The sequence below is a fragment of the Geotrypetes seraphini genome, chromosome 12, assembly GCF_902459505.1.
Source record: "Geotrypetes seraphini chromosome 12, aGeoSer1.1, whole genome shotgun sequence".
Taxonomy (NCBI): domain Eukaryota; kingdom Metazoa; phylum Chordata; class Amphibia; order Gymnophiona; family Dermophiidae; genus Geotrypetes; species Geotrypetes seraphini.
In genome coordinates this window covers 71,087,500-71,115,408 of record NC_047095.1, presented here as the reverse complement: position 1 = coordinate 71,115,408, position 27,909 = coordinate 71,087,500, and the positions used below count along the sequence as shown (strand labels likewise).

The 27,909-nt window shown below is 43.7% G+C and overlaps 1 protein-coding gene across 1 annotated transcript in view; it reads right to left on the bottom strand.

Annotated features, from left to right (window-relative positions):
- Positions 1–27,909, bottom strand: part of RNF220 (ring finger protein 220) — a 586,572-nt gene that overhangs the window by 193,659 nt on the left and 365,004 nt on the right. Inside the window, exon 5 of the mRNA XM_033915741.1 lies at positions 10,809–10,904. Coding sequence (XP_033771632.1) covers positions 10,809–10,904 — 96 coding nt within the window. The remainder of the gene's footprint in view (positions 1–10,808; positions 10,905–27,909) is intronic.

Sequence of the window (27,909 nt, the reverse complement as noted above, 5' to 3'; positions counted from 1 at the left end):
GATCTGGCTCTGGTTTCCTTTTTTTCTTCTTAGTTTTAGATGGGTTTGCTTCAAGACTGTCTTACCCATAATCTTGCCTCTTCTCGGCCCACTTCTGTTTACTCTTTGACTAAGAGCTGGCTTTGCTCTGGAGAGGACGCTCTGTTGACTCAGTGCCATCTTTACCTTGTATGATAAGTCATGATCTTCATGGGTCATCCTGGCTCCAGCCTCTCTTTTGCTCAATGCATTTCCTTCTGGGGGAGTAGGGAGGGGTCATTAGTTAATCTTTCCAGTGGTCCTCTAGTCAGTTTGGGTTCCTTTTTGGCGCTTAGGCATTTTTAAAATAGGTCTTGCTCTGGACGTCTAAGTTCAGTCCTGAACACCTTGAGAAATGTTCGATTATCACCACAAGACATTCAAGTGCTAAGCCACACCTCCAACACCCCCCCTCAAACTCTGGACGCACAGCAGCTAAGAATCCTAGCATTGGATGCAGGCAGGCATACGTACTAGTCTGGACGATGTAATATCAGAGGGAAAGCTGCTTGACTTTTCACGACTGCAACAAACATTTAGTATTGCTAAGTCTCAAAATTATAAGTGGCTGCAGTTGATGCAAGCCATTCAGAAGGGGTTCCCTGATTGGCAAAATCTTAAAAATCAGTATCGTTTGTCGGTCCTATGCTTCTAGACAGATTTCCTAGGGCATCAGGCCGCCCAGTGGTACAAATTAATATCTGAATTTTTGAATAAGAAACCATTTGGATCATTGAGATAAAGCAGCAGATTTCTGCGTCTCAATGGCCACGAATTTGGACTTAGAGGATGAGATGTACGGCATCTGCATCTATGAGACAAACATGGTTTTTCTTGTTACATAGATCTTTTTGGACCCCTGTTCGTTTACAGAAATTAGATAGTTCCAAGTCTAATAGACGCTGGTACTGTCATCTCGATGCAGGGACATTGGATCATCGACTGTTCTATTGTCCCTTGAAACTTAAATTTTGGAGATCCATTTGGGGTCAATCCAGTGGCATTGACGTACGATACTATGCTATTTGGCATGTTAATAAGGACTAAAAGCCCAATATCTTCCCATAATAATAAACTTCTCTTTATTATGACAGGAGTTGCCATACAATTCATTTTGAAGAACTGGAAAAACTGGGATCGGTTAAATTATAATTTCTGGTGGGAATCTTTATGCCACATTTTTAAAATGGAACGTGCGATTGCCATACAGCAGGAACATTATAGGAAATTTAAGGATGTTTGGGAGCCCTTGACAAGATTCTGGAAGGAGTGATAGTTGATTTTGCCCTTTGAATATACACGTCCAGGGTGGGGAAATACTTTTAAGTGCAATTGCTGGATATGTAGAAGGGGAGGATGAAATATAAGTTGATAGAATTTAAGTGGTATATAATATGTTGCACTTATTTTTAGCTTTAAAATGAATAAAGATTAAAAAAAAAAAAATCCTAGCAAGACCTCCAGTAAGTTGGCTTTCAAAAGCGGCACTTGGATGTTTATTCTTTTTTTTGCCAGGTGATCTACAACTCTCATTACAATGTGCATTACATTCTAGACCAGGGGTCTCCAAGTCCCTCCTCGAGGGCCGCAATCCAGTCAGGGTTTCAGGATTTCCCCAATGAATATGCATGAGATCTATGTGCATGCGCTGCTTTCAATCCATATTCATTGGGGAAATCCTGAAACCCCGACTGGATTGTGGCCCTCAAGGAGGGACTTTGAGATCCCTGTTCTAGATGGTTCACAAATCTCAGTCTAACATGTATTATGTTTTAGGTAAGGTATTCTATATCGGGCTCCTTTTAGGTTCTGCTTTAGAAATTTAGGCCTGGCTCTCATTTATTATGGGTTTTTAAAATATTGATATGTAACATATGTGCTGTTCCTCCCTTCTCTCTAATATACATATGATGTGTATTTTTGTTGTATAATTTTATATTTGTGCAAATGTCAATCATTCCTAATGTATTTCTATTTTGTAATTACATTTTGGCTTAAAAGTGAGATCTAGGTGCGTCACTTTGAGTTAGTCAGGGGTACTGGCTTCTTTTGGATTTTAACTTACCTAATATTTCCCACTACTAATACTACTTATCATTTCTAAAGTGCTGTATATTAAAGATTCAAGAGACAATTCCTGCTCAGTAGAGCTTACAGTCTAATTAAAAGAGACAAACAGGACAAATAGGGATTAGGGAATTTCTCCGAGAGGAAATGATAAAACAGGCTCAGGTACTTTACAGCAGCTGAGTGGGAGTTAGGAATTAATAGCAGTCTCGAAAAAGTGGGCTTTTAGCCTAGATTTGTTTTATTTAATATTGGTTGACAAATCATTAGATTCATTTTACTTTATTTCAATTTCTATCCCGACCTCCCCAGAGAGCTCGGAATGGGTTATACAGTAATATACATAATAATTAACAAACAGGGTACAGAAGACCAAGACAATACGGCTACAATGAAATGCGTCTAGTTCGATTGGTCTGGACTAGCAGACACGGGAAGCATTGACAGAGAAAGTCTGTTGAATATATATGAGGAATACAGTGTTAGTTTATCCTGACAAAGTGGGTTTTTATTGCTTTTCTAAAGCCCAGGAGCCCAACCAGTGTAGTGCTATAACTTGGATGCCAACAGCATTAGCCAATAGGCCAAGTAGGCACGTGCCTAGGGCCCAAAATGGTCAGGGGGGCCCGATGAAGGAGGGCATCAACATTGTTTTTTCCAAACGGCAATGGGCCCCTCCAGCATCGATCGGCAATGTAGGCCCCCCCTCCGATTGGCAATGCGGGCTCTATCCCGATCGGCAAGTTTATTAAGTTTATTAACAAAATTTGATTAATCGCCTATTATAATCACTAAGCGATGTACATTACAATATATAATAAGATAAAAAGAGGTTCACAATTTAACAACAAACATTTGACTAAAACAAACATATAGTAGGGAAGGAAAAAAATAAAAGTTACAATTTTCGTTTAAAATAGAAAAGTGGGAAGAACAATAGGTAAGGGTACATAAAAATCTCAGCTATTAAAAACATAATCTGCTTTAGACATTGAAGGCATCTCTAAATAAATAAGACTTTAAAGATTTTTTGAAAGTTAAAATATCTTTTTCATTACGAATATATTGGGGAAGGGCATTCCACCATAGGGGACCTGTCACAGAAAAAATATCAGCCCTTCTAGTACCAATAATTTTCAAGGAAGGAACTGAGAGAAGATTTTGATTAGAGGAACGAAGTGAGCGTTGTGTGTTATAGGGTATCAAAAGTCTAGATATAAATTGGGGTTCTTCACAAGCCAAAGTCTTGAAGATAAGTAACATTATTTTAAATGTGATTCTATGGCTGATAGGCAGCCAGTGAGAATCTTTTAACAGCGGAGAAACATGATCGTATTTCTTTGCATTATATATTAACTTTATTGCGGTGTTTTGAATTAGTTGTAATCTCCTTTTTTCTTTCGATGATATGTTAAGGAATAGAGCATTGCAATAATCAAGTTTGGATATAACTAACAAATGGATTAGTATTGTGACAGATTTGGGAGTCAGAAATTTAGATATTGATCTAATACGACGTAATTTAAAAAAGCAGTTTCTTACAGTAAGAGAAATGTGATCGTGGTAAGTGAATTTATCGGCAACACGCCCCCTCCCTCCCCCCCCCCCATCGACAGAAAGTAAGACAAGCAAGCAACGTAGGTAAGAAAGGCAACGGGAACTGTAATTGTGCAAGCAGTGCTGCTTGCCCAAAGCTTCACTCTGACACAGCTTCCTGTTTCCGCCTGAGCGCATGGTGGGGTGGGGTGGGGCAGGGCAGGGGGGCCCAGTGTACTTGTTACAAGTTACAGCACTACACTGGGGCCCTCGACAAATTAATTCTGCCCTGGATGCCAAGCTCCGTGAGATGGGTGAGGAGGAGAAAATGAGCAGTGATGTCGAAGGCACCAATAGAACATCGCTTCCCTTGTCCATGAGTTTCCAGCAGTCATTGATGATATTAAGGAGGACAGATTCAATGCTATGAAATTTCCGGAATCCTGACTGGAAGTTGAATAGGGCTTTTCTGTGGTCAATGAAGGAGTGTAGTTGGTTGAGTACCGTTATTTCCAGGATCTTTGAGATGAAAGGTAGTTTGGAGACAGGCCTAAAGTTGCTGGGTGTGTCTGGGTCAAGTGTAGGTTTCTTCTAGAGTGGTCTAATGATTGCTGATTTCCAGCCTGTAGGTACTAGACATTGAGAAGAAGAAGGATTGAGCATCTGTCACCTCAGCTAGGAGGTGTGGTGGGCAGGGATCAACATTTTTGAAGTGGGTTAGTTTTTCAGTTGTGGGTTTGGGGGTTCTCTTTGGGCAGAGGGGTACTGGTGTCGGTTGTGTGACAGTGTCCAGGTGGGAACGTATATTGTCTATTTTTTTCAGCAAAGAAGTCAGAAAGTGATTCGCTGGCGAGGCTGGTGTTCAGGTGTTAATTGTATTCATTCTCATCCTTGTGTTTAATTGATTATTCATTTGTTTTTGTAATTCTTATTTCTTTACACTGTGGTGTAGTCATCACTCAAGCATTCAATGTCTTCTTGATCTAGTTAGGATAAAACCTATGATGTTATATTTCTCTTATTTTCCACAATAAAATGGAAATATTGAAGGTTCATTTAATAAAATACTGCTAGTTTTTTTTGACACATTGGGCTCCTTTTACGATAGCGTTTTTAGTGCGCGCAGAATTGCCGCACACGATAAACCCACGCTATATGGCTAGAACTAACGCCAGCTCAATGCTGGCGTTAGCAGCTAGTGCGTGTGCTAAAAACGCTATCGCAACTTAGGGCTCCTTTCATCAAGGTGCGCTAGCGGGGTTAGCACGTTTAATCACACACTAACCCCCGCGGCAAGCCAAAAAACTAACGCCTCGTCAATGGAGGCATTAGCGACTGGCGCGGCAGGCAGTTTAACGCGCGTTAAACCCCTACCGCGCCTTGATAAAAGGACCCCTTAGTAAAAGGAGCTCAATATGTCTTTAGATGAAAGTATCATTGCCGAGTGGAAAAACATAAAAGTTACGAGTTGGTGCTGAAAAGTTCTCAGCCCAACCAAACAATTTCCTAAATTCTGAGTGTTATTTTGCCACTGAAAAGTGTTACCTTATTTTGTTAAGGGCCGATTTGCAGAAACAACGTTCTATGCTTTTTGACCTTGTTTCAGATCATTGATTGAACTATATCCACCTCGTTCTCTTCTTGGTTGGGCTGATAACTTTTCAGCACTCCCTCATTTCTTGGCGTCAAGATGCATTAATTTGTAGTTATGCATGTAAATGACTGGATCTTAGCCATTAATTTCTCTGACACTCAGTGGGGGAGAGACGTGCCAAGGATTAGGCACTAAGATATAGAATCCGGTCATATTTGGACGCAAACACACAGAGCAGCCCGTGACATGCCACAGCTAGGCCCCAAAATGCAGTTATAGAACTAGTGTTTAACTTTTTCAGGCCTAAGATTTCCCTCCCTTTATTGATAATATCTCAAACATAATCACTTCTTTCGCTTTTTAATATTGCCCTTGTGGAGGTAATTTTATAAAACGGAGCCTAGGTAGAATATATTTAAAAAAAGATGTCTATTTTATAAATGCTGATTTCAAGAAGCCCTTCCCCAGTTACGAATGGCTCATCGTGAATTAAACAAAACATTTCTATATGGACCTTCAGAAGGTGGATCATTCTGAGTTAGGCCTTTATGCTAATATTAACATCTATATTTGTCATTGGTCCATTTTGTATTTTAAAAATACCCCCAGACCAATGACAAATATAGGTTGTGGGATTAGAGTGATTAATGGATGATGAGCCATTCCTAACTGGGGGAAAGGCTTCTTGATACTGCTAAAATTTATTTTGTGATTGACCTCTTGTTGTCAGTATGTGTCCTTAGCACAGGTGCCTATGTGCTTTTATGAACTAGGCTCCCAGGACCATTGTACTAATTCTCACGCACAAAATGTGCGTGTGTGTACATTCACAGATTTTATGCAATACAGAGACAATTCTATAAACTAGGCCCTCCATTTAGGCATGCCAATGCTGTGCAGTGGGTACCACCTCTCAAACAGCATCTGAGTGCCAAGATACTGTTATACTAGCATAAGGCAGCCAGCCAAAAACCAGCAGAGATGACCAAGGTATCCAAGCTGGCAAAAGCTTTAAGTGGTAGCTCGCGTAGAGCACACTTCAAACGAACCTGACACGGGCCGTGTTTTGGCAAATGCCTGCATCAGGGATTCACAATCTACAAGCGTGTTCCATGCGAGCTGCCTATTAAAGCTTTTGCCAGCTTGGATGCCTTGGTCGTTTTGGGCTGATTGACTTTGTCCTTCTTTGCTCTTCTTCTTCTTCATACTAGCATAAGTCAGCACAGGCTGACTCAGTTTAGGCCCAACCATTTATGCCTTGTCAGTGGCAGGTGTAAAAGGGCCTTCATCTGTCAAACAATGCAAGCAATTGCTGAAATTCTATAAATTAGGCGTGTCACTTGGAGACACGCCCATACGCCCCCTGCAGTCTCAGTGCTGCCTCGCACGGTCCTTTGTAACTGGGGCCTATGATGGACATAAGTGCGCTTGGCTGCCAATTTAAAGAATTTCTTCCTGTATGCATCTATCACCATGTCACCCCTGCTCCGTAGAAACTATGCCCTCAGGAATACCAGTGCACGATCTTACCAGTGTGCATACGTGCACACATGTATTCAGCAGGCTTATAAGAGCCATTTTCTGTATGTAAAACGTGTTTAACATGTGGAAAATGCTTCATGAAATGACCCCTTGATGTGTCTCAGACATAGCTCATAACAGTTAACGCATACAATCTTTCAAAGGCAAAACAACAGTTCTTTGAAGATAAAATTATTGGGCCAATATTCAGCCCATGATGGTCAGCTGACCACTGTCCTCCTAATTCTATATAGAGGACCAAAAATTAGGTGCTATGCGCCAAAACGGGAGTAAACGGCAATTACACACATAAGTGCCCTTAAGCGCTATTCTTAAAGGTGGAGCCTGAATGCTGTAGCTCATAAGTCTGCAGGTGGGTCATACGCTTACACAGGATGCTGTTAGAATCCTGTAAGTTGCCCACATCGAGGGCCATGTTTGATAGGACATCTAAGTCTGACTTTGGAGGTTTCCCATTAGATGTCCAAAAGTCGGGGCGGAGAAATGTTCATTTTTGAAACCGCTAGACGTCCATCTTTTTTTTTTGAAAATCACCTACTTAGATGTCTTGGCTGCAAGGATGGCCAACCTTAGGACGTCTAACTTTTTAGGCATTTTTGACCACAAACCCCAAGAAGAGGAAGCCACCATTTCTACTACACTGGCCTCACAGACATGCCCAAAGGTTCCACAATAGTAGAAGGGATACCAGAAAAAGGCAGAGACTGTGGCATACAATGTTCTTGAAATGTTATTTATTCAAAAATAAAATCAAGGCGAATACATCCAGTTGTAAGGAGCAGTTGACCCTATCGGTAGCAACGGACCAGACATGGTCCATGGTTCAGCTTACACAATTCTTCTTCAGGGGTCCAGGTCAGTATATACACAATAAAAATACTGATGTGGATATAAATAGAAATGAAAGGCTCCTTGCTCAAAGGAGAAACCAAAATAGAAAAAAGAGAGCCCTGAGGAAGGCCGGAACTCGGACCATGTCGGGTCCATTGCTACCGCTAGGGTCAACTGCTCTTTACAGTGGATGTATTCACCTTGATTTTATTTTTTTAATAAATAACATTTCAAGAACATTGTATTCCACAATCTCTGCCTTTTACTAGCCATGCCAGCAGAGCAGTGGGGCACCTTAGGGCAGTGGTTCCCAACCCTGTCCTGGAGGACCACCAGGCCAATCGGGTTTTCAGGATAGTCCTAATGAATATGCATGGAGTAGATTTGCATGCCTGTCACTTCCATTATATGCAAATCTCTCTCATGCAAATTCATTAGGGCTAGCCTGAAAACCCAATTGGCCTGCTGGTCCTCCAGGACAGAGTTGGGAACCACTGCCTTAGAGGATACTGCTATGAACTTCATATAAAGGGTGTCAGGTACACATTCCACCATAACCCCCTTATAATGTATGGTGAGCCCTCCAAAATTCCCCCAGAACCTACTAAACCCACCTGTCTACCAACCCACTAGCCCTTAGGGCTGCAGATGGCACCGATAGGGCAGTACAATAAATGTAGTGGTTAGAGTGGCTTATGGGCCTGGGTCCTGCTCTCTATGGTTCACAAACCCACCCCCCAGGCTACTGTGTAATGCTCTACTGACTGACTCTATGGGCTGCATACGAAGGGGTTTCGTCAGTCGTAAGGCGGAAGTCATTATGCCATTGTATAGATCCATGGTGAGGCCCCACCTGGAATACTGTGTGCAATTCTGGAGGCCGCATTATCGCAAGGATGTGCTGAGACTGGAGTCGGTGCAAAGAATGGCCACCCGGATGATCTCGGGACTCAAGGATCTACCATACGAAAAACGGCTTGACAAATTACAGCTATACTCGCTCGAGGAGCGCAGAGAGAGGGGGGACATGATCGAGACGTTCAAGTATCTTACGGGCCACATCGAGGCGGAGGAAGATATATTCTTTTTCAAGGGTCCCACGACAACAAGAGGGCATCCGTTGAAAATCAGGGGCGGGAAACTACGAGGTGACACCAGGAAATTCTTTTTCACTGAAAGAGTGGTTGATCGCTGGAATAGTCTTCCACTACAGGTGATTGAGGCCAGCAGCGTGCCTGATTTTAAGGCCAAATGGGATCGGCACATGGGATCTATTCACAGGGCAAAGGTAGGGGAGGGACATTAAGGTGGGCAGACTAGATGGGCCGTGGGCCCTTATCTGCCGTCTATTTCTATGTTTCTATGTTTACCAGGCGTTCCCATACCAAGTACTGCTGTTCTAGAGACAGGTATGTACTGTTTCATTCAGGTCTTTGTGGGGTGGGAGGGGGTGTCAGTGACCACTGCAGGAGCATGGGGAGCTCATTACTTAATCCCCCCAGTGGTTATCTGATCAGTTTGGGTTCCTTTTTGGCACTTAGATGCTTTTAAAACAAGTCTAGCCCTGGACGTCTTGGGAAATGTTCAATTATCTCCACAAGACGTCCAAGTGCTAACCACACCCAAAGCCCGCCCATAACATGTCTCCAAAACCCCTCCTTGAACTTTGGACGCACAGCAGACAAAAAGCCTAGCAAGACATCTAGAAGGTCGGTTTCAAAAATCCTGGAGATTAGGACATCCAAATGACAGTTTCTGCCGTCTTTTGGACGTCTTTCTTTTTAAAAAATGAGCCTCATAACATTCAGATAGATACATGTTATGAGTGGGCCTCATTTTTGACTCCCCAGTTGGATTCTGTAATGGCTTTGACATGCAAATTTGTTGTTACAGAATAGTAGTTTAGCGCTCAGGCTTTTTGGGGCCTATCTTTTAATGCCTTTTATAGAATTCTGCTCTTATGCCAGATTTCGTTAATGCTGGGCCTAATCTGGACACCAGCACTAGATATCTAGGTCTTGTTAGCTGTTGGAAGTAATCTAGGTGCCGAGCAATATTCTGACTGCTGCCGGGATAACTGCCTGGATCAAGTTAGGACAGCCTTTTTCACTGTCCTGACATTATCCAGGAAGCAGACCATATGAAAAAAAGTAGCTTTAATCAATGCTCCCAGGAATTGGTGCCCGACATGGCCACGTTTCGCCAACTAGGCAGCATCAGGAGCATACATCTGAAACAATAATCAAAAACTAAAGTAGAATCAAATGCAATAAATAAAAGGAAAATCTAATAAGAGATGAAAGATGGCTTACCCAGCTGGTGGCAGACCAAAACTTCTACCAGTGTTATAGAAACTGTTAAAATAGCTGATAGTCAAGAGACAAACTAATAAAAATCAAGAAAGATAATTTGTGTCTTGATTTTCTTAGTATCCTTCTTGACTCTGATCTGCTTCATGTCTTCCTTCCCCGTTGGATCTAATAGACTGGCTGCCTTCTTGCTTCCTTACTGCTACCCTGACCCTAACTGGACAGTTCTGCAGAAGTCTCCCTGGATTTTTAAATGGCACTTTCCGCTTATAGGCTGCAGAAAATCCAGGGATCACTCGGCCAGTGTGATTAAAACAAGAGGACACCTAGACCCACCCAGCCCCCACACAAACCTCATGTCTCCTTCCCTGCGCTCGGGGCCACATTTCTAGGACATCTGCGCATGCGCAGAGGCCCTCCAGATGCGGCCCCAAGTTTGGGGCCTTTCAAAACCCAGACAAACTGCCGGGTTTTGGAAATCCCTCCGGGCACCTGGACAGTCCTCTCAAAAGAGGACATGCCCGTGTTTCCCCTAAGCGTGATGTAACCGACAGGAGCCTCTCCTGTCTGATTAAATTGTTTTCGATACTGGCCTTCGGTTCCAACATTTCAAAATGATCTGAGGTGTCAAACAGATATAAATTGCCCCTCCCTGGACACAATCTAAGATCTTGCTCAATTTTGGGGGTGCTCAGTAGCCACTAACACACACAGAGCTGGCTTCTATGATATTGTCCCATTTGAATTATCTATGATCACCCCCTTCAGGGACCTTCAGAGTCCAGCTGGAGATTTGTTTAGGTACAGGATTTTGCTCAAACACCTGCAGATTCAGACATGTCAAATGGCTTTAGTTGGGTCAGCAGCCAACTTCTTTTCTGGATGTTTCTTGCCGCTCCCTGACCTCACACCTGATATCTGTCCGAGTGGTGGATATCATCTGTAGAGTGTGGAGAAGCTGTAGGAGAGTCACCTTCCCGCTTGATTGATGTCGACAACAAAACTGACTGCAAGAAAAGAAAGGAAAAAGGGAAGGGGAAAAAGAAAATATGATCAGTGCGACCTGTGTGATGTACAGAGTTACAAGATGCCTGCTCACACTTCTCTCTTCCAGGGTAGCATTAATATCCATGAGGCCCTTTGCAAACGTTTGTCAATGCCCTCCCATCTCCAAGCCCAGCAGCACTTAGTGCATGCATACCACTGTTGGTTCTATTTGTCCCGCCCCCTCAGAAACAGGAAGTGACATCAGTGGTGTGGATTGGAGCCATTATACTTCTTTTTAGTCCTGCAAAGCTGCTGCATGGAGGGAGATGCTAGATTGGAGTTGAAAGGTCAAGTGACCTTTCAGAGTTCTGGGCCATTTTTTACTTCCGGATCCCCTGTTAAGCTGGGACCAGGGCAACAACTGCCCCCTTTACCTCTTGGATTTGATAAAAGGGACACTGCTCTCTCCATGCAGCAGTGCTTCTCACTAACTAAACCCGATATCCTTTCTCCATAGCACTGCACTGAAAATGTTTTGCCCTGGATCACTAATTCTCAATCTTTTTTTCACTTGGGACTCTCATGGATCTTTGGTCTGATACAGTATAGCAGTTCATGTGAATTAAATGTAAACATGACCTGCAAACATAAAACCCTCTCTCCACCCAAACAACACGTGCAGGTCATAGCTAGTACATTTTCTTGCATCTGAATAATAGCAACATAAACCTCTCCACTACCAGGCACACGGTGAAAAGATACAAATCCTAACTCAACATATACTGTATAGCAATGTTCTTCAACCGCCGGTCCGCAGAAATTTCCTGCTGGTCCACAGGGCCGGCACATGCATCGGGCCCCATTTAGTGTTCTTCAGCTGCCGGTCCACGGTACAATCGATGTGGCGTTGCCTTCAGGCCAGCTCCCTCTTCCTCAGTGCTGCAGTGCACAAAGCCGTGGGCAGAGGCTCCTAAGAGCATCCTGCACCTGAAATGGAAGCCTTCTCTCTGACGTTGCAATGTCAGAGGGAAGGCTTCTGGATGAGGCGCGTGAGGAGCCGCTACCTGCGGCTTTGTGCACTGCAGTACTGATGAAGAGGGAACCGGGGGGTGGCATGAAACAGCCAGGCGGGAGCAGGCCAGAAGGCAAGGCACAGCATGGGGGAGGGAGACAACATGGGGGAGGGGGAATGATTTTAGTTTTGAATTTAGCAACTGATTTACATCTGCTGTCTGTTCAGGAAGAAATGCATTTGTTTCTATTTCTCTGGGGTTGTACTGCATGCAGAGTCGTGAATCTTAGGGTTTCTTTGTATAAATTAGTACTTTTTGTTTTTGGTCCAGTATCTGTGTTCTGGTAGGAGTGAATAGTGAGAAGCATACAGTGTGCTTTGTGTGGTTTAATTTTGTGGTTAAACATTTTGTGTTGTTAATATGATTATATTGTGTGTGTGAAAAATGAATGGAAAATATGGTGTTACAATTAGTACTATTATGGGGGCGGGGTCTGGGGTGGAGATGGGCGGGGTCTGGTCCATGACTTAGCCTAGTGTTCTTCAATTGCCGGTCCATAGGTGTGAAAAGGTTGAAGAACACTGCTGTATAGCACCAATTCCTATGGTTCAATTTTCCTAGATAACAAAGAAATAGTAATAGCAAATATATTGAAGAGACTTTCTATCAAATCTTGTGTTTTAGATGTTTTTCTTTATTTGCTAAATGACATTTCTTGTACTTTAATATTATGTTGAACTTAGGGTTCCCAGATATCTGGGAAAACTTGGCCATGTCCTCTTTTTAGAGGACTGTCCAGGTTCCCAGAGGGTTTTCAAAGTCCCTGACTTCAGGGCTGCATCTGTGCATGTGGGTGACATCATCATGTTGACATTTGCGCATGCGCAGACATGGTCCCGAGCTTGGAGGAGGTTCATGTGGGGACAGGAAGGGAGGCAGAACGGGGCGGGACCAGCTGTCCTCTTTTTTTGTGAACCTGAGTGCTGTCCCGAAGATCTGGCTCATATAGTTCTTACACCCATATCAAAATCTTTAGGTGTAGATACCCATCCAAATACCGCCTAAGCCTAAGAATACCAACCGAGTACCCCTGCCCAAGGAGTAGATATGGCAAGACCGGAAAATTATAGGCCAGCAGCCGGTACGCCTTGGCTGGCTAGATTGTTGGGAATTGATTGCACTTCATCAATTGACGGAATATCTTTCCATTATTGTCAATATGGGTTAAAGGTTTAAACTTTACACCTTTGCGTGATATAGAAATATTGTTAGTGGAACTAGTAGCCAACATTAGAACTTTATTCAGTCGAGGGAAAGAGCTACTGCTGTTGCAGTTTGACATCTCTGCTGTGTTTGACGCAATGGATCATTCTTTGTTGTTCTTTAGAGTGGCTGAACTGGGAATTCAAGGCAGGGTTTGAAGCTGGTTTGAAGGATTCCTGCGGAAAAGGTCTTAGAAACATCCAAACCATGCCTCAGGGCTCTCCGTTCTCTCCATTTCTGACACCCATCCAAGAAGAGAACGACGTAGATACGGTTCAATCGATGATCTGAAACTATGTCAAAACATAGAATTTCATTTCGGCAAATTGGCACTTAGCAAAATAACACTTTTCAGCTACAGCAGGAAAATAATGCTTGCTTCTCTCTCCTTATCCACCTCCCAGAGAACTCTGTTCCTCAGATAAGTCACTCTTAGCGTTACCCTTCTCCTCTACTGCCAATTCCAGACTTCGTTCCTTTCATTTACCTGCCTCCTATGCCTGGAATAAACTACCCGAGTTTGTCCGTCAAGCCCCTTCCCTTGTTTAAAAGCAGATTGAAAACCCACCTTTTTGATATAACCTTCAATCCTTAACCCTACTCCTCTGATGTCATAATGGCTCATTCCACCAATAAGAGCCAACCTCATCAGTGATGTCACAATGGCTTGATTGTCCTGTTCTCCCCCCTCTGCCCTCCAACCCTTCCCCTTAACTGTATCCTTGACATCCTGTTTGTCTGTCTTGGCTGTTTAGATTTGTAAGCTCTTTGGAACAGGGACTGTTTTCTTATTCTTTGTGACTGTGCAGCACTGCGTGCGTCTGGTAGCGAGATAGAAATAATTAATAGTGGTATTAGTAATGTAGGAAGTTGGTTGGTGGAGCTGAGAACTTTTCAGCACCCCTCGTATTTTAAGGCGTTGGGTGGTTTGCATTTTATATCAGCCGAATCAAATTATATTTATTCAGACAATATATTTTTGTTACATCCAGCACAAGATAATATTGAAGCTATTAGGAAATGTATCATAGCTGAAGTTGATTCATGGGCTCGCAATAATTGTTTTGAAATTAAACTGTGCAAACACTTTTACAAAGCTGCAGTAGCGATTCCTGCCCAGCCAATGTGACATAGCCCATGAGCTGCAACGCATTTGCTGCACCGCGACTTGCTACCCTGGCTTTATAAGAGGGGCCCTAAGATAGTGTGGTTTGGGGGTAATGGTGGACATGACAATGAAGCCGACGGCACAGTGTGCAGCGGCCGCTAAGAAGGCGAATAGAATGCTGGGTACTATCAAGAAAGTTATTACAACCAGAACGAAAGAAGTTATCCTGCCGTTGTATCGGGCGATGGTGTGCCTGCACTTGGAATACAGCATCCAATATTGGTCACCGTACCTTAAGAAGGACATGGCGTTACTCGAGAGGGTTCAGAGGAGAGCGATGCGTCTGATAAAGGGGATGGAAAATCTTTCATACGCTGAGAGATTGGAGAAACTGGGTCTCTTTTCCCTGGAGAAGAGGAGACTTAGAGGGGATATGACAGAGACTTATAAGATCATGAAGGGCATAGAGAGAGTAGAGAAGGACAGATTCCTCAAACTTTCAAAAATAAAAGAACAAGAGGACATTCAGAAAAGTTGAAATGGGACAGATTCAAAACGAATGCTAGGAAGTTCTTCTTTACCCAACGTGTGGTGGACACCTGGAATGCGCTTCCAGAGGGCGTTATAGGGCAGAGTACGGTACTGGGATTCAAGAAAGGACTGGACAATTTCCTGCTGGAAAAGGGGATAGAGGGGTATAGATAGAGGATACTGCACATGTCCTGAACCTGTTGGGCCGCCACTTGAGCGGACTGCTGGGCACGATGGACCTCAAGTCTGACCCAGTGGAGGCATTGCTTATGTTCTTATGAACAATTAGTAGAAACGGAGTTGAAATTATTATCTGGAGAAACATTGAAGAGTATGAACCGTCTTTGGGGTTCTATTAGACTCCAATTTAGATTTTGAGTTTCAGATTAACACTCTCTCATGATGAGACAGCATCCCAAAGCTTTTAAATAATTGTTCAATCAATGCTTTCCACTGTGGTATACCTGGATTGGAGTTAGGCTGATTTTTTGTAAAGGCAGGGTTTCCTTCTTAAATTGTTTAGTATTTAAATCAATCTATGGTCTTTCTTCTGAAAGATCAGCATAGAAAAATCTATATAGTTCCTTACCCATTTACTTAAATTAGACACAAAACTCAATTAGGACTTACTTTCACCTGCTTAGGATCTTTTTTATGATTTAATAAATTTCTTTAAAACATACTTGTTTGATCTAGCAGTTAAATTGCTTGAGCTGCATTTCCCTCATTTTTAGAAGAATTAGCGCTGGGCTTCACTAAACCGCGGAAGAGCTTCTTACCACAGGCCAGCGAGATAAATGCTCCGATGCTCCCAGGAATCGAATGAGCGTCAGAGCATTTACCTCGCCGGCCTACTGTGGTTTAGTAAAAAAGAGCCCTAAATTTATAAGTCCTTCATATGCTGAGGTTCTCTTGATCTGTTGGAGGGGGAATAGATAAGAACGAGAACTGGACTTTATTTATTAAGATTTTTTTACCACCTTTGAAGGAATTCACTCAAGGTGGTGAACAGGAAGAATAAGTGAAACATAAGCAATACACAATTACAACCATAAAAATATTCAAATCAGAAGTATGGCATGGTATGATACATTACAATGTCAACACAATACATGGTGAAACATTTTTAACAGACAGCATAGGTGGTGTTGAGGGAGGATGACAGGAAGCTGAAGGAAATGTTGGGGATCCAATGCCAGCCTGTGACATACTGGTTGAGAACCGCTGCCCTCAAGACAGACGATGATTCTTCTTCCTGTGCTTTTCCTTTTGCGATTGTGGGGTTTTGCACCTGGCTTTGCTTTCTAGCCTGGCGTAGGACAATGAGTCTGTGCACCTCCCAGCGGCTGCCCCGGTTCACTAGCTCTAAAGTTTGTCCCACAAACACTGGCTTGACAAACTGAGAAGCAGGACTTTTTACCTCCCTTCCTACAATACTTTAAAAAAGGAAACAAATAATCTGATAGGATGGAAAAATTAAAAAGTTGTTTTGCTGTCGAGGTTATAATCAGGGTTTTTTGACTTAAGACTCACCGTGGGGTTCATATTCAAAAAGGACAAATGTCAAAAAAGTGGCAAAAAAGTGCAGATGGACATTTCGCTCGCCAAAGCCTTCCAATTATCTGTTTTCAGGTTTCAGGTTTATTTAAAAATTTGATATACTGCCTTATCAAAATTCAAAGCAGTTTTACATAATATAAAAACAAAGAATAAAGAGGGCATAAGTTAAAAACAAATTACAATTATTATTACAGACGATCAAACACACAGACAAACATTAACATACTGATACAAAATGGAAAAGGGCAGAAATACATTTGTATAATGAAAAAGAGAGGGAGAAGGATCAAAACAAAAGGGAGGGGAACAAAAAATAAATAGTCTGGTACTTTGTAAAATAGGTTAAAATGATAAAAAAATGACAAGGAACAAATTTCCATTGCAGTCCTTAGAAGTTACTTTTTAAATTTATCAAGTGATGAAATTTCTCTTATATAATTTGTCTAAATCTCAGGGGGGACTAGGGTGGGCTTATGACTTGGGCATTTTTCTGCCATTTTCATGTAAACCCTTCTGAGCTCCCCTGGGAGAGTGGCATGGGAAATTGAATAAATAAAGAAATAATTAGACATTTTTAGAATACATCCAGGGCACAGTTTGGATGTTTGGGGTTAGACCTGTTTTAATGCCAAAAAAGTGCCCTAACTGACCACTGAAGGGATGTAAGAATGACCCCTGCACACACTTCCCCAGTGGTCTCTGACCCCCTTCCAAAGATGTGAACGAAACAGTACGTTCCATCCTGTATGACAGCGTCAGATGTTACGGCCAGGCCGAGCAGAGGAGCAAGCAGGTTCCCGCAGTGGCCACATCCCATTCTAACCACAACACTAATGAGCCAAATCCCACTATACTCACCTATAGGTGTCACCTGCAGGCATAAGGGCCATCGGGGCAGTACACAGTGGGGCAGGATTGGGGGCGGGACTGACAATTAATAGATGTCTCATTTTGATGAAAAAAATAAACGGTCACGTTAAGGATCCTGGCTCTGGCAGTGTTAATAGTAGCCAGCACCTTAACTAAAGAAACCCACTATTTCCTGGTTCCTCATATGACAGGGGGGGGGGGTGAAACAATCTCCTAAATTCTGCACTCTGTAGGGCAATTGTGTAACGGCACCTGCACTTATGAGTGCCTTGCACAGGCATGTGGCACTGCAACTGCGGGGGGAAGGGGCAAACACATGGGTGGAGCGTGAATGGTACAGGGGCATCTTATAGCACACGGCATTAGGGCATCTAACTGACCCCTGTGACTTGTGTTCATTGGTTACTGGACTCGATACAACTATCCCGTGTGGTGCTGGGTACTTTAGAAGCCACAGCTAACAATAAGATTGTGGATGCCAATAATTAAGCAAAGCTGTCATGGAAGCTCAGAAATTCAACAGCTCGGTGGCTTCCGCAGGAACATCGCCTTGAATTGAAATGTAATTCCTTCCCAACAGAAAAAGCAGCTCTTTTTGTGTCTGGCCAGCATAACTCTAATCCAATATTATTATGTGAAAAATGGCCGGCCTAGCTATGGGGACAGTAAATTAAATGTTCTATATTACTTTTCAGCACGTGGGTTAGGGAAGAAAGCAAGGCCCATTTATTCCAGCAGCCTCATGCGAGCCACTGCAACGACCTCTGAAAAATCGCAGGGCTAAAGTAATCCCAAAGATGTCAGTCTGGAAGCCTCTTCTACATACGCCTGCAGTTTACATTAATAAACTGTCTCTTTTTAAATTGTGTGGAGCCACTTCAATTCTAAATACCCAGCTAGCACGTTAAACGCAGCCGCCACCGATGCCAAGTCGCTTGTCCCCGTTACTACTGGAAAAGTGCCCTTTAATTGTTTTTCTCATTTTCCCAAATGTGGGGACCGTCTTCCCTGCGGTGTCTCTTCTTCTACTACACCAGACAGCACTGCAGTATTTAATATTTATCTGTCCTTTTTCTAGGGTATATGAAATGCACCTAAAATTTAAACCATTGAAAATCTGGGTTTTTATTTTTATTTGCTTTTATCATGACAAATAATACTGTGTAAGATATGAAACACTCCTTTTTATCATTATGGCTGGAATGATGTTTCTATTTACGGTCAAACCTTGGATAGCGAGGAACGTGGTTTGCGAATGTTTTGCAAGATGAGCAAAACATTTTATTAGAATATAAACAATTTTTATTGACAATAAAAACCAGCAGAATCAGAGAAAAACAACAGGTTACTGAAGACAATAAACAAAGGCGGGAGATCCCCAGAACAAAGTACTTCATGACAAAGACATGCGTCACTTACAGCCACCCATAAACCCCGAAACCCCCTCCTGTTCCCCCCCTTCCCAAGGTTCACCCACCATCCCCCCGCCCCCCCCCCCCCCCCCCCTTTCCTCCCAAGATGGAGGGGAATGCAAGGGCATAGAAAAGAAAAACACCAACCAAATTCCCCCAGGGTCTGGACTCTGATGACCCCAGGGCACACAAATGAGCAGGGCAGTCCCCCCCAAACCCCTTCCCCCCCCCCTAGAGCAGAGAGATGCAGGGATCCAGAACCGGCCAAGAGACTTCACCATTAAGCTAGGGTATTAAGGATAAGGCTGCGCCCCCCCTAGGTGACAAGGAACGTAAATAGGGGTCCCAAAGAAGCAGAAAGCCCCGGCGACGTTTAAGTGAGCCCCCCACCTCACACGTCTCCCAAAGAACTAACGCATGGAGGTGGGCTCTTCAATGCCAAAAAGACGGAGGATTCGGTGAGGTCCATCTGCGAGCCAGGAGACACACCTTACGACACAGCCAACGATCTTCCCTGGGCAAGGACCCAAAAGCGTGATCAACGGTGCCAGTCACAGATTTAGCCAAAAGGGAGCCCAAATATTGAACCACCTCAACCCAAAAAGCCCGAATGCACCAACAGTCCCACAAGGCATTTGAGACACAGAGGCGAGGCTGATATCCCCTCTATTCCCGCAGCCCGGCTCCCCGGATTAAACGAGGCAAAGCCACGAGATTCCGGGAGTCAGTCCATGAAGCCAAATCCATGTGAAGTTCAGATGCCCAACCGTCCCTAGGGGCCTCGAAGGGAATAAGGCGGACACCGAAGTCTGAAAAGGCTCAACTTGGGCATAAAAGTGCAAAACATTGGATGAAATGTTCACTCGATGAACGAGCGTTCTCTTGCAGTACCAGCACATTTCGCGCGTCACGTCATCAGAACCCACAGTTGAGCGCGGCTGAACGTAATAGAAGTGTCACGCCCAATGTACCCATAGTGCAAGCGTATTAAAGTTTTTGAGCTGTGGAACAAATCGTCTGAGTTTCCATTATTTCCTATGGGGAAATTCACTTTGCTATACGAGTGCTTTGGATTACGAGCATGCTTCCGGAATGAATTATGCTCGCAAACCAAGATTTTACTGTACTTGATATCAGAATTCATTTTCATGACATTTAGGAAGCTCTTTATTCCAAAATAACAGGATTATTTTTTGTTTTTAGCACAATTAACAAGTTTGGATGATGTCTTAAATGTTTAGCTGGAATTGTTTCAGTGGTTTGTATTTTTATTGTAATCCACCTTGAACTCTGGGTCTAGGCGGACTGTTAATTAAAATGTAATGGCTTCAGGGGGGTGGTGTGGGGGGGGAAGAAGTTTCTGCTGCTCCTCTGGGCTTAATCAGAACTAGCCTTTACAGGTCAATCACTTGGAAATGCTTTCTTCTCCTGAGGAGATACGAGTGAAATTTCACTCAAACATATCCTGAAACAACTGAGCTGATCCTCTGGTATTGGGGGACAGCTGTCCCTCTGTTAAACAGTGAGGTCACACATGAGCAATTGTCACATCCAAGTGTGTGTGGGGGGGGGGGGGGAGAATGTTAGCCCGTCTCATCAGGCAGACGTCTGTAGATTCTGTGAGAAAGCGGGAATCAGTTATTCATCTTGTAGCTGGCCAGTGGCAAAGCAAGGGAAGTTGGCACCCGGCATGACTCCTTTTCCCCGCCGTATGAGCGCACCCCTTCCCCTGCATGCCTCTTGAAATTTTTGCTGGGGAAAGCAGCTTCTTCCCCCTTCTGATGTCACATCCTGGTGCCCAAGGGATGGTGTGCATCTCTCAAAGAAGGGAAGAAGTGTTTTCAGCAGCAGACTGTCTAATCTGCTCAGGAGGGCTTTAAACTAGAATCGTTTGAGGCAGATCAAAGCCCCCAGGTATGACTATCACTAGTTTCCTCTACACAAATGAGAAATCAGGGCAATGTGTGGAAAGCACTATGTGAAACAAGGTTCTGGACCTAGAGGCTGAGTTGGATTTAGTGGCAATCCTGGCGATGTGGTTCTCCGAGAACCGTGACTGGGATAGAGTTACACCAGGCTATATTCTGTTCAGGAAAAACCAATGGATGTCTCCCTTCAAAACAGCAAATGTGGGTTACTAACCCCCCACCCTTGCCCGAACCCCCACAACAGACAAATGCCCACATCCCAGCCACGTCCTTCTTCAGGGTTAGCTCCTAAGTTACCTCATTATCCTCCCCCCGGACCAATCTCCTCGCCCCACACCTGCAGCCATCCCTGCTTCCTCACCCTTTAGCATGTAGGAACCCTAAATGTACACCTCTCTCTCGCACACACCAACATCAGCAGGAAGTGGAGGTGCAGATACCTGCCCATGCATCCCCCCCAGGTCCAAGGGGAAGAAGAAGAGAACCAACAAGGCCATGCCCCTGCTGAGGGTTCAGGCCCACCAGCTGGTCATAAACAAAGCAAAGAGAGATTGAGGGGGGGGGGAGGAGACTGGGGCCATCTGGCAGGGAAGGAATGTTGGGGAGATGGTAGGGAGGCTTGGGTTGTAGGGTTGGTATGTCCCTAGCAGCTGAACCAGAACGTACGCAGGTAAGGCTAGTCTCAGTTAGGGCACTGGTCTTTGACCTGGGGGCCGCCGCCTGAGCGCACTGCTGGGCACGATGGACCCAGCAGCGGCAATTCTTAGGTTAGACAGGCAATCTCCAGTGGTTCAGACAAACCCTCAGTTCTTGCTCTCCACTCTAAAATCGCTAGTGGGTCAAGAGACAAATTGGTGCTCACCTTATTTGCTGGGTGTGTTTCTGAATGCCCAAACAAATCCTTTTGGTATCCATGATGGCGCAGAGATGTTCATCTGGTAGAATGCCCATGACATGCCCACATTCTGTCATGAAACATCCGCTTTGTAGATGTCTTTTTTGGAGCAACTAGCGTGACGCTGCATGTTTTGAACTAGTGATTGATTCTACGCTTTGGACGTTTTATGCCCACATGGCTGTCTAAGCCCCCTTTGTGACAGGTTTTGGATGGTCACTATATAATGTGATTTCAAGGGCTTGGCATGATAATAGATGAATGTCACTCTATAATATGACTTCATGGTCCAGGTATGATATAGAACAGTGGTTCCCAACCCTGTCCTGAAGGACCACTAGGCCAATCGGGTTTTCAGGCTAGCCCTAATGAATAGGCATGGAGCAGATTTGCATGTCTGTCACTTCCATCATATGCAAATCTCTCTCATGCATATTCATTAGGGCTAGCCTGAAAACCCGATTGGCCTGGTAGTCCTCCAGGACAGGGTTGGGAACCACTGATATAGAACATAAGAGTTGTCGTACTGGGACAGACCAAATCCGTATCCTGTTTCCAACAGCGGCCAACCCAGGTCACCTACATACATGCACCAAACCATGCCTCCCTAGCTTTATTTGTTTACGCTATAAAAATTAAGGTCTGATACTTTTTGAACAGCCCTTGTAGATCCCAAGTAGTAAAACAGATTTTATGCAGTTTATTTTAGGAATATGAACTGGATTTCCCTAAGCCAGGGGTGTTCAATGTCGATCCTCGAGGGCCGCAATCCAGTCGGGTTTTCAGGATTTCCCCAATGAATATGCATGAGATCTATTAGCATACAATGAAAGCAGTGCATGCAAATAGACCTCATGTATATTCATTGGGGAAATCCTGAAAATCCGACTGGACTGCGGCCCTCGAGGACCGACATTGGACACCCCTGCCCTAAGCCATCTTAATGATGGCCTATGGACTTCTCTTTAGAAAATTATCCAAGTCTTTTTTTTAAACCCTGCTAAGCCAACTGCTTTTACCACATTCTCTAGCAACAAATTCCAGAATTTAATTACAGATTGAGTGAAGCAATATTTCCTCTGATTTGTTTTACATGTACTACTTTGTGTTTGGTAGTTGATTTTACTCTATATTGTGATTTCATGGACTAAGGTAGAAAATAGTGAGATGTGGCTTTGTAATGAGAGTTGATGGGCATGGGTAGGATAAAGTAAGGTGTCACTCTATTATGTGATTTTATGTTCTAGGCATGGTATAGTGAGGTGTCACTTTAGAATGTAATTTCACGGACCTGTTGATATAGAGAGAGATTGCTCTAGAACAGGGGTCTCAAAGTCCCTCCTTGAGGACCGCAATCCAGTCGGGTTTTCAGGATTTCCCCATTGAATATGCATGAGATCTATGTGCATGCACTGCTTTCAATGCCTATTCATGGGAAATCCTCAAATCCCGACTGGATTGCGGCCCTCAAGGAGGGACTTTGAGATCCCTGCTCTAGAATGACTTCAGGGGCTTGGGCATGCTATTCTAAACTTTTGCTCTAGAATGTGGCTTAATACAGTGAGTTGTTACTCTATAATGTGACTTGTAGGCAGCTTCTGCATTGTTCCTAAGAACCTAAAAATCGCCTTACTGGGTCAGACCAATGGTCCATCAAGCCCAGTAGCCCATTCTCACGGTGGCCAATCCAGGTCCCTAGTACCTGGCCAAAACCCAAAGAGTAACAACATTCCAGCAACTCAAAGAATAGCAAGATTCCGGAACCCCAATGAGAACAACATTCCAGAGCTGAGATTGTGATGTCATAATGCCTCAGAGCCAACTTCATCAGTGATGTAACAATGCCTTGATTGTCCTATACTTGGCTCATGTAAGAACATAAGAATAGGCTTACTGGGTCAGACCAATGGTCCATCAAGCCCAGTAGCCCGTTCTCACGGTGGCCAATCCAGGTCCCTAGTACCTGGCCAAAACCCAAAGAGTAGCAACATTCCAGCAACTCAAAGAATAGCAAGATTCCGGAACCCCAATGAGAACAACATTCCAGAGCTGAGATTGTGATGTCATAATGCCTCATTCCACAGAGCCTCAGAGCCCACATCATCAGTGATGTAACAATGCCTTGATTGTCCTATACTTGGCTCATGTAAGAACATAAGAATAGGCTTACTGGATCAGACTAATGGTCCATCAAGCCCAGTAGTCCGTTCTCACGGTGGCCAATCCAAGTCCCTAGTACCTGGCAAAACCGCAAAGAGCAGCAACATTCCATGCTACCGATCCAGAGCAAGCTGTGGCTTCCCCCATATCTTTCTCAATAACAGACTATGGACTTTTCCTCCAGGAACTTGTCCAACCCTTTCTGAAAACCAGCTACGCTATCCGCTGTTACCACAACCTTTGGCAATGCATTCCAAAGCTTAACTATTCTCTGAGTGAAAAAATATTGTTCTTTCTTTGCTCTTAGATAAGACCTTACAAATCCCTCAGTGAGTGATGCTTAAATCTTGACAGCTGAACATCATTGGGCTACATTCACCCCAATGGAATATTTCCAAAATTCCCCTTCTTCTTCCTTGAAAGAGGGAAAGTAATGAGCCCCTGATTTTTTTTGTCAGCATTAAATGATTTTGTCTTGACACCCCCTCCCCGGTTAGGCACTCTCACAGAGGTTATAAACCTGCACGAGATGAGCATTCACATTACACCTGGGGCAAGCAGAATTAAAAAAAGGTCATCGCAGCTTTTTAAACATGGACAAAGAAGCAGTAAAATGTGTTTGGGAAAAAAAATCCTGGTATTAAATCATGACTTTTTGCCCATCTCGCCTCATTAAAAGTGGCCTTTTGGAAGGTAAAATTATCATTGTAAGTGATAAGATCTTTAAGAAAATAATTCACGGCTTCTTCACCCTTTAATATGATAGCCGCCATGGGCTAATTTTTTTCTTAATGGCAACGAGGCCATCAATCAGCCTTCCCTAATCTTTCCCTCCCAACAGCTATGTCTCATGCCTGTCCACTGACACCCGTCTCCTGTATTTCACTTTTTTCCAGTTCATCTTCTCTGATCACGTATGAACAGAACAGGTATAATTACTCTGGAGCAGCTGCCACCCCCACCCGTCAGCAGCTACAGTCGATATAACCAGAGGCGTTTTGAAGAAGCAAAGGCCATTTCATGCCTTCCTATTTATGGTCTGGTATTACAACACAGCTTGCTAGCATCCAAAACCTTTTCGGGATTTTCCTTCCATTTCTCTATTTCCTATAAAGCTTTACTTATCTTTCTTTGCTCCTTTACTGACCCGATGAGGACAGGGTCAAGGGCAGGGGCAGAATTGCGAGTATCAACTCCAGAGCAGCTGAGCATCAACATTTGTGTGTGTAATCCAGGGCTGGCAGAGGTCAAAGGCCAAGTGGCACAGAATCCAAATTTCAATTTTATTTCATACCCCGCTTTAGACCAAACATTGAGGCCTGTTCAATAGAAATAAGAAATAAAAACAATTTGAAATAGGAACGAGAGAAAACAAGCTCTTCTTTTGATGTAGGCAGATACGACCATATCACCCCTCTTTTAAAAGAAGCACACTGGCTCCCTATTACTCACCGCATCACCTTTAAAATTATCTTACTATCCTTTAAAATAAAACTTTCTCATCTGCCCTCATTCCTTGATAAACTTCTCATTCCCTACTGTTCCTCACGCACTCTGAGATCAACTGATCAAAAACTTCTTTTTATCCCCTCTATCAAAGACTTCTACAACACACGTAAAGTAAATTTCGCAGTAACTGCCCCTACCCTCTGGAATTCCCTGCCACAGCTACTCCGCGACGAATCACGACTCGACAAATTTAAGACAGATTTAAAAACTTTTTTATTTCGTGATGCTTTCGCTAACACGTAGAGCCATCATTCCTTTTTTTTTTTTTCTTTTTCTTTTTTTTAATTCTATTTATCAATAATAACCGCTTTCTTTAAAGCGTCCCTCTCCATTATGTTTTATCCTAACCCTACTATCTCCATTTTTCTTCTCAAATATGTAACTTCACCCTCCCTTCCCTTCTATCCTCACTGTCTAGTTCGTCTGGTAATGTTATTTGTATATACACAATACCTTTTTTTTTAGTTTCTTTTAGCTTCTCTTTCTTTTAAATATATTGTTAACCGGCCAGATATTAACTTGATGGTTGGTATATCAAAATTAATAAAACTTGAAACTTGATGTGTGTCCTTGCCTTAGGATGTCTGGCACTAGACAAAAATGACCCGGGAGTAAGATAACAATGGATGGGTAGATATTCAGAGCATTTTAAATAGGATAGACAGGATAAGGAACTGCTGGACCCTAGGGGTGGAAGGAATCACGGGCATAGACTTGGGTGGGCTTGGGCCCAGCCAGTACTTGGTCGATATTTGTTAGACTTGGCTTGAAGAACTTGAGAATCATTGGTGTAAGACTTTATAGATCAACATCAAGGGCTCCTGGCCAAAAACTACCGCCTGCTCAAGAGGAGGCGGTAGCGGCTAGCGCATCCGGTGGTTTAGTGCGCCTTTGTAAAAAGAGCCCCAAATCTTTATACATGATCCGGTATTTGACTGGGAGCCAGTGGCGTTTTTTCCATAATGATGTCACATGGTCAACTCTGCTCCCTCCACCAATCAGCCTTGCAGCGGCATTTTGAAGAGTTTGCGCTTTACAATTGCATTACAGTATCCTTGTGGTATTCGGTAAGTCAACGCCCATGGTGGCGTACTGAACAGGATCTGAGCCACCGATTCCCGTGTCTGCCAGTCACGCTAGCAGGAAATTGTGGTCCACAGTGTCAAAAGCAGCTGAGAAATTCAGTGGCACTTACACCATACTTCCCCCCCCCTCCCATCCCCCTCTTCAGACACCTGACAAGTTGGCTGATGTCACGGAAAGACAGAAGCTAATGTTTCTGGCCCCCTGTTTCCTCTGAAAGCCGGTCATTATAGGCCTTCAGACACCGGACCTTCATTTCTAATAGCCACAGGGAGTAAAATAAACAGGCTTTTTTGTCATCTTCAACAATCCATCAAAAGCTGCTGTCATCCAAACAGATAGGCCTGGTTTTCTTTACCTTCCTGGCCTTTTTATTCCAGCAGAAAGCGATTCCTGTTGCCCGCTTTAGCCTTAACTCCTCTGTCTAAAAGAAGTCCTTCTCACTTATTGGGGAGGTGATGCTTTGACATGTTTTCTGTCTCCTTTCCTCCCCTGCACTGCTGGAAACAGTCAAAGTGTTGCTAATAGCTGTTATCATTTAGTGACTGTAACCTGAAAGCAACCGACCATTCCACAACTCAGCAGGGGAATTTTCTTATTTTCCTCCAAGCTATATTTTATATTCAGAACAAAGAATCCCCAGCTGAGGTTTTGCATAAAGATGCCATTTAAATCGGTGCTGGGCGAGGGCGAAATTCTTTATTACCCTAAATCCCTGATTATGATATTATAGAGATTAAAAAAAAAACAAAAACAGGCATGAAGAGAACATTGTAACATGATGGCAGATAAAGACCAAATGGCCCATCCAGTCTGCCCATCCGCAGTAACCATCATCTCTTCCTCTCTCGAAGAGATCCCTCGTGCCTATCCCAGACTTTATTGAAATCAGACACAGTCTCTGTCTCTACCACTTCTTCTGGGAGACTGTTCCATGCATCTACCACCCTTTCTGTATAGATTACTCCTGAGTTCGGAGGTGACACGGACAAGGGGTCATAGCCTGAAACTGAGTGGCAGCAGGTTTAGGACAAATGTTAGGAAGTTCTGTTTCACACAGAGAGTGGTTGGCGCTTGGAATGCTCTCCCGGAGGAGGTTGTGGCGGAGACTACTGTTCGGAGTTTCAAACGCAAGTTGGATGCACACCTTCTTGCAAATCACATTGAGGAATACGGGAAATCCGGACTTGGAAGAGCTAAGGTTATCCGGACCTTCTAGACCCGCCCCCAGGCTCGCCCAGTTCCACCCATCCCCATCCCGTTACGCCCCAGATCCACCCTCAGCTCTTCCCCAGCCCCACCCCGCTGCCTATTCCATGCACAGAAGCAATGCGATGATGTCCCATGCATGCACATGACATCACCGTGTTGCCTCCGCGCATGTGCAGATGGCCCCTCCCCATGCGATTTCTTTTCAAAACTTGGATAAAGTGCCATCCAGATCCCCAGATATTGCCTCAAAAGGATGACATGTCCAGGGAAACTCTAGGAAGAGCCAATGAGTACTTGTGACCATGGGAAGAATGAACAGTGAGCAAAATCTGGTGCTTAATCCCCACTCCCGGATCGGAAGATAAAGAATTCCATGCGTCTTCACCATCCCCGACAGAGTAATTCTGAATTCATAACATATCAAGATGAATGATTGCATTTTCTAAGACATCTTTCCAAAGTGGCATTTCTAACAGGGCAG